The 16,685-nt window shown below is 34.4% G+C and overlaps 1 protein-coding gene across 5 annotated transcripts in view; it reads right to left on the bottom strand.

The window, feature by feature from the left end:
* Positions 1-16,685, bottom strand: part of SENP6 (SUMO specific peptidase 6) — a 112,312-nt gene that overhangs the window by 11,466 nt on the left and 84,161 nt on the right. For all 5 annotated transcript variants that reach the window (XM_029943733.1, XM_029943730.1, XM_029943731.1 and 2 more), the window contains 3 exons: positions 4,988-5,110; positions 3,564-3,656; positions 18-445 (listed from right to left, as the gene is read on the bottom strand). In XM_029943733.1, the coding sequence (XP_029799593.1) occupies positions 18-445; positions 3,564-3,656; positions 4,988-5,110 (644 nt within the window). The remainder of the gene's footprint in view (positions 1-17; positions 446-3,563; positions 3,657-4,987; positions 5,111-16,685) is intronic.

Raw genomic sequence — 16,685 nt, 5'->3', positions numbered from 1 at the left:
AATATTCAGAAACATACCTGTATGGTGCATAGAACTTAAATATATATTCTGTAGGCCATTTTCACTTTTAGTCTTATCGACAGCTTTCTGGCATGTGGATTCTCCTTTATTTGATTCTTCATTTTCACTTGCAGTATGATTTATTTTTTTCAGACTACATTTCACACTGCCTATGTTTCTCCGAGAATGAGGGTCACTTTCTTCCTGTTCAGCACTTGAATCAATTCCAGCTACACAATGTTTTTTGTTTAGCATCTTCTTAATTACAGGCTTGGCAGAACAATTTTGTGAACTGTCCATTTCACTGGCTGAAGGAGAAGAAATACAACTGTCCTCTACAGTTGAACATTTTTGCATGACTGTATTTTCATGGTAATGAGGATTAGGTTCATACTTTGGTTTTTCCAAACCAGGGAAACAAACCACAGCCAAAAACCAGTGTGCACTGTAAAAAACAAATGAAACTACTGAATATGTTATTAGAAGAGCCTATTATATTTGGCAATAAGTATCAGTTGAAATATTTTTTCTAAAGCATTTGCCAACAAATTAAATGCTCAATTTTTAAAATTCTATTATGTTTATATGATCATTAATAGACTATAATGTCTACTCAAAAATAATATTTTTTTGAATTATGTAGCCTGCATTCACTTTTGCAAGCAATCCTTTGAATCTTTATTGTTTTGAATGAAAAATTCATTCTTATTCTTAGACAATTCAAAAAAACATAAATTTGAACACTGTAATTCACCATTTCCATTTACCTTTTTCTTGACCTATTTATGTCAAAGGATAGAAAACTCAAGATGAAAATGTTTTCAGAAGTCTAATTAGACTATATAATTTTGAACATTTCTGAATATTGCACATATGTGTAGTTTATAAAAAAATTTTTACCATGTCTGTTTTTAAGAATAAGATTAAGATTTTCTTAATGTTGAAAATATTAAATAATTCTGTCTTATACTATATTAAAATGTATATACACTAAATGGAAATAGCATTTCCACTGTAAGTATTATTATAAAACTTCAAATATTCATAGAGTTCCAGCTGTCAGTTGGGTGCTCAGGATATAGCTTGATTCAGGTATCACAGTTTCCAATAATAGGTTATAAGCCATGAGTAAAAAGCTACACAGCTAACACTGGCTAATATTCATTAATCCAACAAGAAATTTTATTAACTCACTGTTTGCTAGACAGTGCTATATGCTATAGGTGTCAGATAACTTATTAGCTGAATACAGTGTTTATCATATAGCACGGTGTTCAATAGGTATTTGCTGAGTGGACATGAACAAAATTTATTCTATATTCTCATTTTTACAAAATGTTAAATTCCCCCAAGGTAATAATAAGAAACAGTGTCTCTTCATCAGGTGATAGTCTTGCTTCATCCTCAGTAATATAAAGGCCAGATGGAGGAATGCTTCTCTCCTGTTCTAAAGTATCTTTAGTATCCTAGGGACTTCAGGCTGGGGTAGTAGAAAGAAAATCACACCATTCTTCTCCCTTTCTTAACTCCAAGACATGGTTAAACCTCATCTCAATGTCAGAAAAGTTAAATGTGAAAAAATGTGTTTTAAAAATTATTATGGTTAATGATCAATATTAATAAAATATTAATTCTTAACCTAAAAGTCTATCACATTTCTTAGGTATGACAATATGTGTAAACCATAAGTTTTCTGTTATATACCTAAAACCTAAAAAAAAACTCTTCATCTAGCTGAAAGGATAAAGTTGAATCAGACACATTTGAAGTAACTTTCAACCTCTAAGAAAATGTTAAAATGTTTTGCTTTTTGATCCCTTTTAATAGCAGGTAAATTGACCTTAAATCACCAGTGGGAGAAGCCAGAACAAGTGATTTCACTTAAGATGTATTCGCTTACAAACTTTAAAAGAAACTACCACCACAAGGAAAATTTGAAACAAAACAGATAGCAAAATACACACCAGCCTATCTAAAGTGAATATAAATCTTTGTGTCTGTACCTCTTCAAAAACAAAAACAATAAAACAAAATGAACACTTGTGACTTGGAGGCTATTCTTCCATCTACAAATGGCACAGTTCTTTTGCAAAATCCTTTACTGACTCTACATCTTGGTTCATGGTCTATCTTCCACCAAGATAACTGGAAACATTGATCATAGCTTCAATCCACATCAGATATACTAAGAGGAATGTGCCTCTTTTGCCAAAGTATGTACCTTAAATTATATTTCAATTTTATATCTTTATAATTCATTTCTGACTAACAGCTTACTATGTAGACCTTCCCTTTTAGCTAGGCAGGCAGTTCACATTACTCTTCATGATAAATTATTGTCAAGAAATGTTATTTTTGAGGATAATGAAGAGATTAAGAATTAGTTTTAAACTTGGTTTTAAATCATGATACCATGTTTGACTTAAACATACAGCTTTGAAGAAGCTGGGCTTTATAGCCATAAGCAGTGTTAACCTAGCCTACCTATTTGTGACTGCACTCATTAGAGACCATAGGTCTCATGATTAACATATGATTTTAAATAAATAGAATTTCATTATACTGTTGAGTGAATTCGTTTTTCATAGTGAGAAAAAAAGAACACATTCAAAAGCTAGTATGGCACACTTAGGCTTATTAGACATAAACAGTCTTATTGAGTATCAACCTCAGACACTCTGCAATCATAATAAATTGAGACAAAGCAAGACCATTTCTCAATTTGTCTAAGCAGAGACAAACTAGGTCACAACACAAGCAAATGAATATCAAATATTCCCCTTTTGCTAAATGGTAAATGCCACTTCTTTACCCAAGCAAACAACTGTTTCCTTATACCTTTCCCTAAATGATCAAACCAAAGCCCAAACTTTGTCATAGGCTGTTTTAAACACACTTTTACTTAGAGGCTCCATGGTTGCCAATGGTATGTGTTCTCCCTTGATGTAAGTAACAAACCCAAGTTGCCTAACCACAGGTGCATTCCTAAGATTTTTTGGCTGGAAGGCATAGGAAAACAGAAACATAAGGTATAAAAACTCTCAAATCTACACTCTGATCCTATACTCGGTGCCTCTCTGATCACTGTGGGAGAATAACATAAAATATTTAACCACATCCATTTATTTAGAAAATAGCCTCCAGTAAGTCAGCATGGTTTTCAAATTGAGTAAATGACATAAATCTAGTCATCTTTTCTTTTTTTGGTTAAGAGCCAAAGATTTTTTAAACTAAAGATCCAAAATCTTCTATGTGACCTAGTCATTACTCCCTATAAGGAAGCCTTTTCATAGGATGTTTGGTAGACCACAAGCACCACTTTTTAAAAATGACATTATTCTATGTTGACAAATAAAACTACTAAAATTGGAAAATTTTCTTGCCAGTGTTTGTAAAATATGTCTTAAATGATTCACTGGAAAACTGCATTTTCATAAAATAAGCAGTAAAATATAGATATATACAATATATTTCAGAAAGTTTAAAATAAATAAATTCTTCACATCATGAATACATTTTCTAAAAATAACTTTCATATTTACATAAAGAAAATTCTTACTCACGCTTCATTAAGGGGTACAAAAATAAAATCCTTCTCAAAAATATCTACATGCCGGGTCCATGTTTTTACTCTCCCATGTCGTTTTTGCTGTATTCTGGAAGACAAGAGATAAACTATCAAGCTTCTGAAATGTTTCTAGTGCTTCAGCTTATATGCAGCCATTTATAAATCATGAAGGCTAAGATGTTAACAAATAAAATAGTTGTATAAGATGATTTCAACAAGCTGGGAAAAGAAAACAGAACATCTCAGATGGGACCCAGAAGATATGAAACTGCCCATTATTGAATCTGCAAGAATTATTTAATTCCTGCTACTACTAAGTGAATAGTGTATTAGACCTTGACTTGAAGAGAAGAGAGCAGGAAAAGTGAGCATTATATGCTTTTTTTTATTTTTTTATTTTTGAGAGACAGAGAGAGACAGCTGGAGCAGGGGAGGGGCAGAGAGAGAGGGAGATACAGAATCTGAAACAGGCTCCAGGCTCTGAGCTAGCTGTCAGCACAGAGCCCGACACGGGGCTCGAACCCACGAACCGTGAGATCTGACCTGAGCCGAAGCTGGATGCTTAACCAACTGAGCCACCCAGGCGCCCCAAAGTGAGCATTATAGATGAAATAAAATAGACTATGGACATTGGTCAAACCAGTCGCTCTCATCAACTTAAGATATAAAATTAGGAAATCACTGAAACAGTATGAAATATTATTATGCATAGCAACCATCAATTCGAGATATTTGACAGAACTTAGGGCACTCTGAATATATCTTTTGACAAATTATCAGTACATATCAGAGCTGGATGCAATCATTATGTGGAACGCAATTATAAATACATGGAATGGAGCTTAATATATACAACAATATTTCCTTAACTTGTCTGAGCAGAATTATCCAAGTAACTTATTAAAAATACAGATTTGAAGTGCCTGCATGGCTCAGTAGGTTGAGTATCTGACTCTTGATTTCAGCTCTGATCATGATCTCACCGTTAATGAGACTGGGCCTCATGTTGGGCTCTGCACTCTCAGCGGTTGAGATTCTTTCTTTCCTTCTTTTTCTCTCTCTCAAATAAATAAACATTTTTAAAAAAAGATTATTCTAAAACAAGTACAGATTCAGAGATTGCTCTCTTAAATATTATGAATGGAACATCTAGGGTAAAACAAAGCCAACTGTATTTAATAGGCATCCAAGTAATTTTTTTTTAAACTATTAGGCATATTTGGGAAATACTGATTTAGATATTGGACCAAAACCCTTTATTGAATTCAAAGTATTCTTGAGGCTTTAGAGTATTATGAATTATATTAATTTTGCTAATTGGCAATTAAAAGATATTGCCTCAATATAAATCAAGTACTTTTTTATTAAACTTGAGAGACTTCCTACAGATTTGTTAAATATTTTCAGAGCTTCACTTACGATAGATTAGTTGTTTCATGTAGATTTCTTCTTTCCCTCTGATTAAGGCGTTTATAGAAAAAAGAACTGAATATATGAATTCGGTCAGCTTCTTCTTTCTTCAGTTTTTCAAGCACCAAATATCTATTTTATTAAAAACAAATAAATATAATGAATAAACAGTTTACCTTATGTCAGAAACAAATAGTGATCAAGTATCTACTTAGCCACCACCATCTCTATTTCCTACAACTGAAAAAATTTATTAGCCAAGTTTTACTTCATATTCTACACAATGATTAACTAATATATTATTTTCAAGGAATGAAAGTGACATTTGAGAATAAAACTATGATTTCCAAGATCTGATCTTTTAAAACAAGTACACATTTATGAATGTTCATAGTAACATACATGATAGCCAAAAAGTGGAAATAACAAAAATGCTCAACTAAAGAACAGAAAAATAAAATGTGATGTATCTATACAATGGAATATTATTTAGTAATAAAAAGAAATGAAGTACTGATACCTGCTGCAACATGGAACAGCCTTGAAAACATTATGCTCAGTGAACAACACTAGTCTCAAAGGACCACGTATTGCATGATTACATGTATATGAAATTTTCAGAATATGCTAACTCACAGAGACAAGGAGGAGACTGGTGGTTGCCTATTGCTGGGGGTAGGATTGGAGGGAAATGAGGACTCAATGCTAATGGGATTCATTTGAGGGATGAAAATGTTCTAATATTATGATGGCCATACAACTATCTGAATATACTAACTCACTGAATACATACTTTAAATATTTTAAAAATTGTTTTAGTAATCTCTACATCCACCTTGGGGTTCAAACTCACAACCCCAAGATCAAGGGTCACACACTCTTCTAACTAAGTCAGCCAAGCACCCCTGAATATATTTTTTTATTAAAAAAATTTTTTTACTGCTTATTTTTGAGAGACAGAGACAAAGCACAAGCTGGGGAGGGACAGAGAGGGAGATACAGAATCTGCAGTAGGCTCTAGGCTCTGAGATTTCAGCAAGAGCCCGATGTGGGGTTCAAACCCACAAACCGTAAGATCATGATCTTAGTTGGAAGTCAAAGTTGGAAGCTTAACTGACTGAGCCACCCAGGCGTCCCTGAATATATATTTTAAATGAGTGAATATTATAATGGTACGTACATCATATCTCAAGAAAGCTGTTATCTTTATGAAGTGTTTATTCTGTTTTAAATAGTTCAGTTAATAAAACATGAAGATTCAGCCATAGACTACTTTTTAAAAGACATAAAAAAATTAGAAAGAAGCTGTACAAAAGTGAAATTGTAATCATGATTTTGAAAGTGATCTTACATGGGTTCTAATTCTTCCTTGCTTGGTTGTTTTTTCTATACATCTTTATCGTGCTCGCTTCAGCAGCACATATTCTATAGGTCTTTATCAAAACAAATAGTGATGATCCTTAATATTATAAAAGGAAACTGATATATTATCAATATATATTATTATATATTATCAATGTTATAAAATCAGTTGATTAATTGATAATGTTCCAAGCTCCCTCAGAGGAGCTATACAAATTCAAGCTTATAACCATATTTGTTTTATTAATATGAAAAGCATCTGAAAACCTTGTAAAATCTTACAGAAACAGCAAATATCCCACAGGACAAATCTTTAAGACCGGTCACTTTTATCCTAATATTTGAACATTTTTTTAAAAGCTCAAGTTCTAATGAAAAGGATGTAACTTAACAGATATACTGAGTTAGGGCAAATCTGTATGTGCCCACAAAAGATAACAGAAGACAATAAATCACCTCATGGCATAATTTATATCAACTGCTAAATTCAACAATTATATACTCAAAACAGAACGTACCCTGAACTAAATCTGAATGTAGGGACTCTACCACAATGGATGAACCAGGAAGCTTTTACTACCCCAAACTACAATGGCTACTTTGTAAAATTAAAATGAATAAAGACATAATTCAACTTAAAAAAGGAAAGATAAAAATGATTTAAGGAAATTGGTACTCTACTTCATGTGTAAATAAAGCTATGTTTTTTAATTAAAGTACCTAGTTTTGTCTTTTTGATCTGATAAATATCCATAAGTATTTCTTTGACTATACTTAATTCTGGGGATTTTTTTTTACATACATGTATTAGAACTAAAGATTAATTAGAAGAACCATGCCTCTAATTTTTTTAAATGATTTTATTCTTTTAACTTATTTTTTAAATGTTTTTATTTATTTTTGAGAAAGAGAGACAGCATGAGAAGAGGAGGGTCAGAGAGAGGGAGACACAGAATCTGAAGACAGGCTCCAGGCTCTGAGTTAGCTGTCAGCACAGAGCCTGGCGCGGGGCTTGAACCCATGAACTGTGAGATATTACGTGAGCCAAAGTTGAATGCTTAACCGACTAAGCCACCCAGGTGCCCCTAGATTTATTTTTTTAAAGTAGGCTGTATGCCCAATGTGGGGCTCAAACTCATGACTCCAAGACTGAGTCATGTGCTACAGACTGAGCCAGCCAGGTGCCCCATGTCTCTTATTTTAGAATAACAGGGAAAATCCAAGTTTATTACCGAAGTGGGAATGTCTTCAACTTGGGTGCATTTTCTTTTTCTTTCACTGCATAAATCATTTAAATATCACTCTATCTGGCTTTGAAGTTAGTTCTTATTAAAATAATTATTTTCTTCTCCACATTTCATTAACATTGTCGAGATGCAATACCATACCATTTCTTCTTTCTTTTTTTTTTTTTTACCATTTCTTGTAATACTGGCAAAGTTTAAGTTTGTCACAAATAAATGAAGGCTAAATAACATAAGACTAAAAAACAATGAGTGGATCAACCCAGGTATCAAGGAGGAAATAAAAAATACACAGAGACAAAAGTAAAAATACAACAGTCCAGGGGCTTCTGGGTGGCTCAGTCAGTTAAGCATCTGACTCCTGATTTCTGTTCAGATCATTATCCCAGGGTCATGGATCAAGTCCCACATCAGGCTCCATGTTAAGCGTGGGGCCAGCTTAAGATTCTCTGTCTCTGTCTCTCCCCCTCTATCCCCTCCCCGAGCCATGCACTCTTACCAAAATTAAACAAACAAGCAAACAAATAAAATATATTTTGGGAAACAACAAAAGCTATTTAAGAGGGAAGATAATAGCAATACAAGTCTACTTAAAAAACAAAACAATCTCAAAAAAGTTACCTAATCTCACACCTCCAAGGAGCTAGAAAAAGAAACAAAACTGAAAACAAGTAGAAGGAAGGAAATCATAATAATTAAAGTACACATAAATGAGGTAGAGACCAAAAAAAAAAAAAAAAAAAAACCAACAACAAAACAGGTCAACAAAATCAGGAGCTAATTCTCTGAAAAGATAAACAAAATTGATAAGCCAGATTCAAGACAAAAAAAAGAAGACTCAAATAAATAAAATCAAAATGGAGGAAAAATACCAACCACCACAGAAATACAAAGGATTATGAGAGACTATTTTGAAAAACAATATGCTAATAAATTTGACAACTTAGAAGAAATGGATAAATTCCTAGAAATATATAACCTTTCCAAACTGAAGCAGAACAAAAAATTAAAACAGATTATTAGCAAAGAAATTGAGTCAGTCCAAAAAATCTCCCTAAAAAACAGAAGTCTAGGACTGGATGGCTTCTTTGGTGAATTCTTCCATAATTTTATTATTTCTTATTTTTATTTTTTAAGTTTATTTATTTTTGCGAGACAGCACATGAGCGACAAAGGGCCAGAGAGAAAGCGAGGGTACATAGAATCCAAAGCAGGCTCCAGGCTCTGAGCTGTCATCACAGAATGCGATGTAGGGCTCAAACTCACAAACTGTGATATGACCTGAGCCGAAGACGGACGCTTAGCCAACCGAGCCACGCAGGTGCCCCTCTTCTAAAACTTTAAAGAAAAGTTAGTATCTACGCTACTCAAACTATTCCAAAAAGTAGGGAAGGAAAAGCTTCCAGCATTATCCTGATACCAAAACCAGATAAAAACACTAAAAAAAAAAAAAAAAAGAGAATTACTGATCAATATCTGATGAACAAAAATGCAAAAGTCCTCAATAAAATAGTAGCAAACCAAATCCAATGATACATTTAAAAAAATCATTCACCATTATCAAGTGGGATTCATTCCTGGGATGCAAGTGTGGTTCAATATTCACAAATTAATGTGATACATCATATTAACAAGGGAAAGGGTAAAAACCAAATGATCATCTCAACAGATGCAGCAAAATCATCTCACAAAGTATAATACCCATTCATAATGAAAATTTTCAAAAAAGTAAGTTTAGAGGGAACATACCTCACCATTATAAAAAGCAATATGTGAAAAACTGACAGTTAACATAATACTCACTAGTGAAAAACAGAGCTTTTCCCATGTGATCAGGAACAAGGCAAAAATAGCCAACCTCAAAACTTTTATTTAATATAGGACTAGAAGTCCTACCTACAGTAATCAAACAAACAAAAAAAAGAAAGAAAAGGCATCCACATTGGTAAGGAAGAAGTAAAACTTTTACTTTTTGCAGGTGACATAATACTATATATAGAAAACCCCAATGACTCCAAGAAACTACTAGAACTGATCACTGAATTCAGTAAAGTCACAGGACACAAATTTAATCTATAGAAATCTGTTGCATTTCCACACACTAATAATAAACTAGCAGAAAGAGAAATTAATAAAATACCTGGGAATATACGTAACCAAAGAAATGGAAGATCCATACTCCGAAAACTATAAAACACTGACGAAAGGAACTGAAGATGATACAAATGGAAAGATATTATATGTTCATGGATTGGGAGAACTAATACTGTTAAAATGTCCATACTACCCAATAAAGGATGCAAGAATATAGAACAGGGAAAAGACTCTTTAACAAATGGTGTCAGGAAAACTGGATGGCTACATGCAAAAAATTAAAACTGGACCACTTTTTTAAACGAAACACAACAATAAACTCAAAATGGATTAAAGATCTAAATGTGAGATCTGAAAACTGTAAAAATCCTAGAATATAGGCAGTAATTTCTTTGACATTAGTCACAGAGATGTTTTTCGAGATACGATTCCTCAGGCAAGGGAAACAAAAATGAAACTAAACTATTGGGACTACACCAAAATTAAAAAAAAAAAAAGCTTTTACACAGTGAAGGAAACTATCAACAACATAAAAAAGCAACCTACTACATGGGAGAAGATGTCTGCAAATGATATATCAACAAAAGGTTACTATGCAAAATACATAAAGAACTTATTCAACTCAACTTGGAAAAAACCAAACACTAAAATGGTCAGAAGGCACAAATAGACATTTTCACAAAGACATACAGATGGCCCACAGACACATGAAAAGATGCTCGACATCATTAATCATGAGGGAAATCCAATTCAAAACCACAATGAGATAATCACCTTATACTTGTCAGGGTAGCTTTAAAAACAAAACAAAAACAAGTATTGGTGAAAATATGGAGAAAAAGGAACCTTCAGGTACTGCTGGTGGGAAAATTGGTGCAGTTACTGTGCAAAAAAGCAGGAGGTGTCTCAAAAATTAAAAATAGAATTATTATATGAGCCCAGTAAGTCCACTACTGAGTATTTACTCAAAGAAAATTAAAACACCATTTTTAAAATTTATTTTTGAGGGACAGAGAGAGACAGTGCAAGCAGGGGAGGGTCAGAGAGAAAAGGAGATAAAGAATCCGAAGCAGGCTCCGGGCTCTGAGCTAGCTGTCAGCACAGAGCCCAATGCGGGGCTCAAACCATGAGATCATGACCTGAGCCGAAGACAGACACTTAACCGACTGAGCCACCCAGGTGCCCCAAAAACACCATTTTGAAAAGACATGCACCCCTATGTTTATTACAGTGTTACCTAACAATAGCCAAGACAAGTGGTCATCCACAGTGAATGGACTAAAATGTGGTACATAGACACAATAGAGTTTTACTCATCCATCAAAAAGAATGAGATCTTGCCATATACAACAACATGGATAGACCCAGAGGTTATATGCTAAGTAAAGTAAGTCAGAGAAAGACAAGTACCATGTAATTTCACTCATGTGTGACATTTAAGCAACAAGACAAAATGAGAGACAACCCACCCCCACACTTTTAAATATAGAAAACAAACTGGTGGTTGCCAGAGGAGAGGTGGGTGGGAGGACAGATCATAGAGATTAAGAGTATACTTATCTTGACAAGCACTGAGTAATGTACAGAATTGCTGAACCTGAAACTAATACAATATTGTTTATTAAGAAAAACACTGAAAAAAAAAAGCTTTGTTTCCTACTTATAGAGTTAGAAATGGAAATGAGCAGCTCTAGTAACAGCTGAATTACTTATTTTAATATAGTGAAGTTTAAGATAAAAGTTTCTTTTTAATTCACTTCCAAATATGTCATGAGAGAAATATATACAGATTTTTCTAAAAACCATAGATTTTGTTAGGTTTCCTTTTACATTTGGAATACAGATTTAGATCAGAAAAGGCAGAACCTTTAGATAATATAAGTTTAATGTAGTTTTAAACTGCTAATGTAAAATGTCAAGGGGCCTCCTGAAAATGTTAAGAATTTCAAGGGTGTAAGCAAATACTATAAAATCTCTAGTACAATGTGAAAAGACAGAAGTATGAAACATAATAAACTACAATGTAAACAAAACACAGGCATTCAACTTATTTTTCAGATTCGACTATATGCTATCAAAAACAAAAGTTATTTTAAAATTAAAGAAATACGTAAGTTAAAAGTAAAAGGATGGAGAAATATATACCATACCATGCAAACAAGAACCAAGACAAAGCTGGAGTAACTACATTCATTTTGAACAAAGAAGACTTATGCACAAGGAGATTATCAAGGTAGAGGGACAAAGGGTTGATTCTCCAAAAAAACAAACAAACAAACAAACAAAAACCCCGTGTACGTACCTAACAACAAATGTTCAAAATACATAAGGCAAAAAAGAACAGGTGTACAACATAATGGTCCAACAATTCTACACATTACTCAGTGCTCATCAAGATTTGTGTACTCTTAATCTTCATTATCTATTTCACCTGTTCCCCCACCCCACTACCCCCCCCCCCCACCCAACTCTCCTCTGGCAACCACCAGTTTGTTCCCTGTATTTAAAAGTCGGGGGTAGGTTGTCTCTTATTTTCAGTTTGTCTTGTTCTTTAAATGAAACACAAGTGAAATCATAAGGAAAAATTATTATACTTGGAAACCCACAACCTTCTCAATAATTGATAGAACAAGTAGGCAGAAAATCAGTAAAACAGATGACCCAAATAGCACTATCAAACAGCTTTACCTAATTGACACTAACAGAACAACACTTCATCCAACCACAGTGGTATTGTTTTGCACACTGACTTAAGACTTCGGGATTGGTGTCTTAAGGTAGTATACATTAGAATTAAGAGATAACATCTTTTTTTTTAAATTATGATAAAAATGCAAATATCAAATTTACAATCTTAACAATTTTTTAAACAGGAGACTTAAACTTAACAAATCCAAGATCAAGAGTTACATGCTCCATCAGCTGAGCCAGGCGACTCGCAATCTTAACAATTTTTAAGTGTCCAGTTCAATAGGGTTAAGTATATTCACATGGTTGTGAAACAGATCTCCAGAACTTTATCTTGCAGGAAAGAAATTCTATACTCATTAAACAATTCCTTACCCCCCCATCTTTTGATAACCACCATTTAGATTCTTTTTCCATAAATCTACTTCAGATACCTAATATAAGTGGAATCATACAGTATTTGTTTTTGTGACTGGCTTATTTCACTCTGTATAATGTCTTCCAGTCATCCATGTTATAGCATGAACGGATTTCCTTCCTTTTAAGAATTGAGTAATATTCCACTGTATCTATATACCACATTTTGTTTATCCGCTCATCCATCTATGACATGAGTTGCTCCCCCTCTTGGCTACTATGAACATTGGTTTGCAAATTCTTTCAATTCTTTTCGATATATACCCAGTAGTGGGATTGCTGGATCATAAGGTAGTTCAGTTTTTAATTTTTGAGGAGTTACCCTACTGTTTTTCTCCGTGGTTTTACCAATTTTCATTCCCACTAGCAGTACACAAGGATTCCAGTTCGCCCACATAACTGGCAACACTTGGTATTTTCTTCCTTCCTTCCTTCGTTGTCATCTTCTCTTTTTTTTGATAGGAGCCATCCTAATGTGACTTACATTTCTCTGATGGATAATATTGAGAATTTTTTCATTGTTGGCCATCTGTAGGAGATAACATCTTTTGACTTAGCTAGGAAGAACTCTGAACACAAATGTGTTTGTTGTTAAGTCTCAGAGGAATCTAACATCTGCAAAGTTAAGCATTTAAAATGTAGGGCAATTTCTCTTGCTAGCTAATCTATGATACATTCTATAACTTACTGGAACATATTCCATTACCATTAAATCTTCAAAAGGAAAAACAGTACCTTTGAAAATGGTAGTTATATTATTCTTTGATGTTAAGTATAATATCCTGATGGTTGACAATGTTGTTAATGTCAGTTTTGTTTAGTTGTTCTATCAATTATAGATAAAGGGGAATTAAAGTCTCCAGCTCTTTTTGTGGATTTGTCTGTTTGTCTTTTTAGATCAGTCTGTTTTTGTTTCACATATTTTGTTACTCTGTTGTACGGTACACACTCATTTAGGGTTACTAAGTCTTCTTGGCAGATTCACATGCCATTGTATAGTGCCCCTCTCTAGCCCTGGTAGTTGTCTTTGTTTTTAAGCTTATTTGTTTATTTTAATTTATTTAGAGCGAGCGAGAGAGAGAGAGAGAGAGAGAGAGAGAGCGCGCGTGCAAGCGAGAGCGTGTGAGCTGGGGAGGGGTAATGCGGAGGAGAGAGAGACAAAATCCCAAGCAGGCTCCACACTGTCAGTGCAGAGCCTGATGTAGGGCTTCAGTCCGCGAATCATGAGATCATGACCCAAGCCGAAATCAGGAGTCAGACACTCCAACCAAGTGAGCCACACAGGCGCCTTTTAAGTTTATTTTTCTGATGATAACATAGTTAACTCCTGCTTTAATATTTGCATGGCATATCTGTTTCCATCCTTTTACTTTCAACTTACATATCTTATTATCTTTGAAGTCACTTTTTTGTAAACAGGACATTGTTGGGCTATGGTGTTTAATCCACTCTGTTGATCTTGGTCTTTTAACTGAAATAAATAGTGCGTTTCAATTGAATGTAGTTAGTAATAGGCTCCATCTTCTAGATCACTGATTCTTTCCTGTCTTTACTTTGCTGTTGAGCCTATCAAAGTTTTTGTTACCATAGTTTTAGTTCTAAAATTTCCATTTCTTTAATCTTTACATCTATTTTTTCCCTAAGTTTCATGTATGTTCACAATTGTTCATTAAAAAATTTTTATAATGGATGCTTTAAAATCATTTTTTTTAGTTTATTTATTTTTGAGAGGAACAGAGAGAGCAGGGGAGGCACAGAGAGGGGGGAGAGAATCCCAACCTGGCTCTGCACTATCAGAGCAGAGCCTGATGAGGGGTTTCAATCCACAAACCGAGAGATCATGATCTAAGCCGAAATCAAAAACTGGACACTTAACTGACTGAGCCACCCAGGTGCCCTGTCATGATTCTAATATCTATGCCATCTTGGTGTTGACTGTCTGATTTCTCATTCAGTTTGAGATCTTTGTTTCTTGATTCGTAATTTTCAATTGAAAAATAATGGACAGCTTCAATATTATGTTATATGACTCTAGATTTTACTTAATTCTTGTGCTTTAGCAGGCCTCCCTGGGCACTGCCTTTCAGTGTACGCAGTGGGCTCCACCTCATTACTGCCAGGTGGAGGTGGAAGTTCAGGTTCTCTAAGAGGGCACCATTGTTATGAGAGGTGGCGGGGCTCCGTGTTACTAATAAGTAAGAAGTCGGAGGCTACCCACTAGGCCTCCAGTAATACCACCTCTCCTGAATAGGGAGAGAATAGAGTATCTCATTATACTCCAGGGACCAGGGTGCAAGTTCAGCTCTACATTTGACCCTGATTAGCTCAGGGTCACTATGACCTTAAAGTTACTTTATTATAGCCCTTATCTACCTTGACATCTGCTATGTTGACACCATTAAATGTATCCTCCTTATTTAAAGCTTTCACTTCCCTTCAATTTCATGACATAACCCTCTCCAGATTTTTCTTCTTACCTATCAGATCCTTCAGAATTTACTCATGAGACTCTTTCTTCCCTATCTCTGCTCAACTCTCCAGATTTTGTCTTTATAGCTCTTTTTCTCATTCCATATTTCGATCTAAGCAATTTCACCCATTTTCATAAACTACCATTTGCAAAATAAAGCCTCTTAACTCTGTATGTCTCCAGGCCAGAACTCAAATGACCTCCAAAGCCATATATTCAGCTGCTTATTGGCATTTTCCCTTCTGTTGTTATCAAAGACATCTAAAAGGGAACTCTCATCTTGTCCTCCACCCAAACCTGTTCTGTTTTTGCATTCATTGACTCACAGGTGGTGACAAAATTATTTAGCAGGTCTCACTAGTCAGAAAGCTGAGTTATCAGCCCTCTATTCCTCTCCTCCTTAATATCATCCAATCAGCTGTTAAACAACTTTACCTTCTAATAAACATTTATTTCTTCTTCACTCCAAATAAAATACTGTAATCAGGCTTCTTATATAACCTTAATTAATTTCCTTAAATAATCTCTCAACTACACATTCACAGTGAACATTCTTGTCAAAATGATCTTAAGGAAGCTCAGTTATAATCACTTCTCTGATCAAAACCTTCATTCTTTATAAACACTGATTTCTTGTCCCAAACTGTTAGCTGCAACCATCAGTAGGCTATAATATCAATTCAGCAGCTTTCAACAACCAGCTCTTTAAAAAATAAATGTCTTATGAAATACATTTGAATAAACTAGAAAAAATATTTTTTAATATTTATTTTGAGAGCCTGACTTGGGGGCTTAAACTCATGAACCATGAGATCATGACCTAAAATGAAATCAAGAGTTGCTGTTTTACTGACTGAGCCACCCAGGTGCCCCCAAATAAACTAGAAAATATTAGTAAACGCTAGATATACTGATAGGTAAGTTCTATTTTGTTTCATATACACACTCATTTTATGTCACAAACCAGTAAACACATACAAACTTAAACACATAGTAACACTGCACACATGTGTATATACATGTGTATACTGGGTCATTATGTAAGCTCTTTCAGGAAAGCTTTTTTTTTTTTTAAGTAGTTTATTGTCAAATTGGTTTCCATACAACACCCAGTGCTCTTCCCCTCAAGTGCCCTCCTCCATCACCACCACCACTTTTTCCCCCGCCCCCTTCAACCCTCAGTTCATTTTCAGTATTCAACAGTCTCTCAAGTTTTGCGTCCCTCTCTCTCCCCAACTCTCTTTCCCTCTTCCCCTCCCCCTGGTCCTCCATTAGGTTTCTCCTGTTAGACCTATGAGTGCAAACATATGGTATCTTTCCTTCTCTGCCTGACTTATTTCACTTAGCATGACACCCTCGAGGCCCATCCACTTTCCTACAAATGGCCATATTTCATTCTTTCTCATTACCATGTAATACTCCATTGTATATA

This window comes from Suricata suricatta, chromosome 7 (genome assembly GCF_006229205.1).
Source record: "Suricata suricatta isolate VVHF042 chromosome 7, meerkat_22Aug2017_6uvM2_HiC, whole genome shotgun sequence".
Classification (NCBI taxonomy): Eukaryota; Metazoa; Chordata; class Mammalia; order Carnivora; family Herpestidae; genus Suricata; species Suricata suricatta.
The sequence above is the reverse complement of the archived record's forward strand: the minus strand, read 5'-3'. Positions and strand labels throughout refer to the sequence as shown.